The sequence below is a fragment of the Charadrius vociferus genome, unplaced genomic scaffold (genome assembly GCF_000708025.1).
Source record: "Charadrius vociferus isolate BGI_N301 unplaced genomic scaffold, ASM70802v2 scaffold1434, whole genome shotgun sequence".
Lineage (NCBI taxonomy): Eukaryota > Metazoa > Chordata > Aves > Charadriiformes > Charadriidae > Charadrius > Charadrius vociferus.
Genome location: NW_009647937.1, coordinates 260,738 through 262,304, shown reverse-complemented (window position 1 = coordinate 262,304; position 1,567 = coordinate 260,738). Strand labels below are relative to the sequence as shown.

The window sequence follows — 1,567 nt, the reverse complement described above, 5'->3', positions numbered from 1 at the left end:
GGCGGCCCCCCCCCCCCCCCCAGCCCCCCGCCGCTGCCGCCGCTGCGCCGTGGTCGGCAACTCGGGCAACCTGCGGGGCTCCGGCTACGGGCCGGAGATCGACGGGCACGACTTCGTCATGCGGTGAGGGCAGGGGACGGCTGCCGGGACGGGGAATGTGCGGGGACTCCCTGCCTCCTCAGCCCCGTGGGCAGCGTGGAGGCATGGGGCGATGCTGGCAGCCCCGGTGGGTGCTGAGCTCCCACAGTGGACCACAGCGGCGTCTCTCAGGGTCAAATGTGGGTTGGGAGACACCTGGGGGGGTTTCTACCTGTGCTGTATGCCACGGCCGCGGCGCGGCTCAGTCAAGGAGCCCATCATGGGTCCCACCAGCTCCCTCAGGTCATCCCGGCACCCTGAGCATCCGCGGGCTGGGAAACCGCTCCTCGGCAGCGTTCAACAGCTCATTGGGGGACACCCGTGTCACCTGCAAGGAATGGGGTGGCTGGGAGGAGGGGGTGCCACCTTCCCCGCTCTCTCCCCAGGATGAACCAGGCCCCCACGGTGGGTTTCGAGGGCGACGTGGGCAGTCGGACCACCCACCACTTCATGTACCCCGAGAGTGCCAAGAACCTGCCGGCCAACGTCAGCTTCGTGCTGGTGCCCTTCAAAACCCTGGACCTGCTCTGGATCGCCAGTGCCCTCTCCACCGGCCAGATCAGGTTGTAAGTACCCAGCGGGCACTGGGCTCCCCCCGGGAGCGGTGGGGATTCATCGGTTCTTCCCTCCTGGAGCATCCCCCGGCGTTGCTGGTCCCTTTGGCAGCTCAGGCTGGGGTTTGGTGGGGGTGTGGAACCCCCCCCAGGAGCTCACCTGCGCCTCTCCGGCTTTTTTTCCCCCAGCACCTACGCACCCGTGAAGCCTTTTCTGCGGGTGGACAAAGAAAAGGTAAAGGTGGGCTCGTCCCAACTGCTGTGATGAGCACCGCCTGTCACCCCATCTTCCCCAGCGGTCCCCCCACATGTCTTGGCGCTCCTTCCCGGGGTGCGGACGTCGTCGAAGGGAGCGCGGCTCCGGCGCTAACCCCAGCTCCTCCTCCCAGGTGCAGATCTACAACCCTGCCTTCTTCAAGTACATCCACGACCGCTGGACGGAGCACCACGGGCGCTACCCTTCCACCGGCATGCTGGTGCTCTTCTTCGCCCTCCACGTCTGCGACGAGGTGGGTGATGGCTCCTCGCCGTCCTCCTCCGGATGGGCTGCGGGGTCCCTGCTGGTATGGGGTGGCTTCGCTGGGATCCCAAACGTGGCAGGGTTTAGGACGGAGGTGGCTTCTTTGGGTCCAACCGCAGCAGTTCCGCTTGCTCCCCGTTGCCTAATGGTGATGGGCACCCTTGAAGGCTGTGCTGGGGGATGTACGCCTCCGGCACGGTGCGAAATCCCCCCCGGGTGCTCGGCCAAGGGGGTCCCCAGCCCGGCGGGGGTCAGGGCTGCCTCTCACCCCGCTCCTCTCCCACCGCAGGTGAACGTCTTCGGGTTCGGCGCCGACAGCCGCGGCAACCGGCACCCCTACTGGGAGAACAACCGC

The 1,567-nt window shown here is 67.3% G+C and overlaps 1 protein-coding gene across 1 annotated transcript in view; it reads left to right on the top strand.

Annotated features, from left to right (window-relative positions):
• Positions 1-23: 23 nt before the first annotated feature.
• The window catches only part of ST3GAL2 (ST3 beta-galactoside alpha-2,3-sialyltransferase 2), a gene marked incomplete at its 5' end in the record, with an annotated part of 10,132 nt that continues 8,588 nt past the window's right edge, over positions 24-1,567 (top strand). Inside the window, 5 exons of the mRNA XM_009883160.1 lie at positions 24-123; positions 525-704; positions 882-927; positions 1,082-1,201; positions 1,502-1,565. Of these exons, the coding sequence (XP_009881462.1) occupies positions 24-123; positions 525-704; positions 882-927; positions 1,082-1,201; positions 1,502-1,565 (510 nt within the window). The remainder of the gene's footprint in view (positions 124-524; positions 705-881; positions 928-1,081; positions 1,202-1,501; positions 1,566-1,567) is intronic.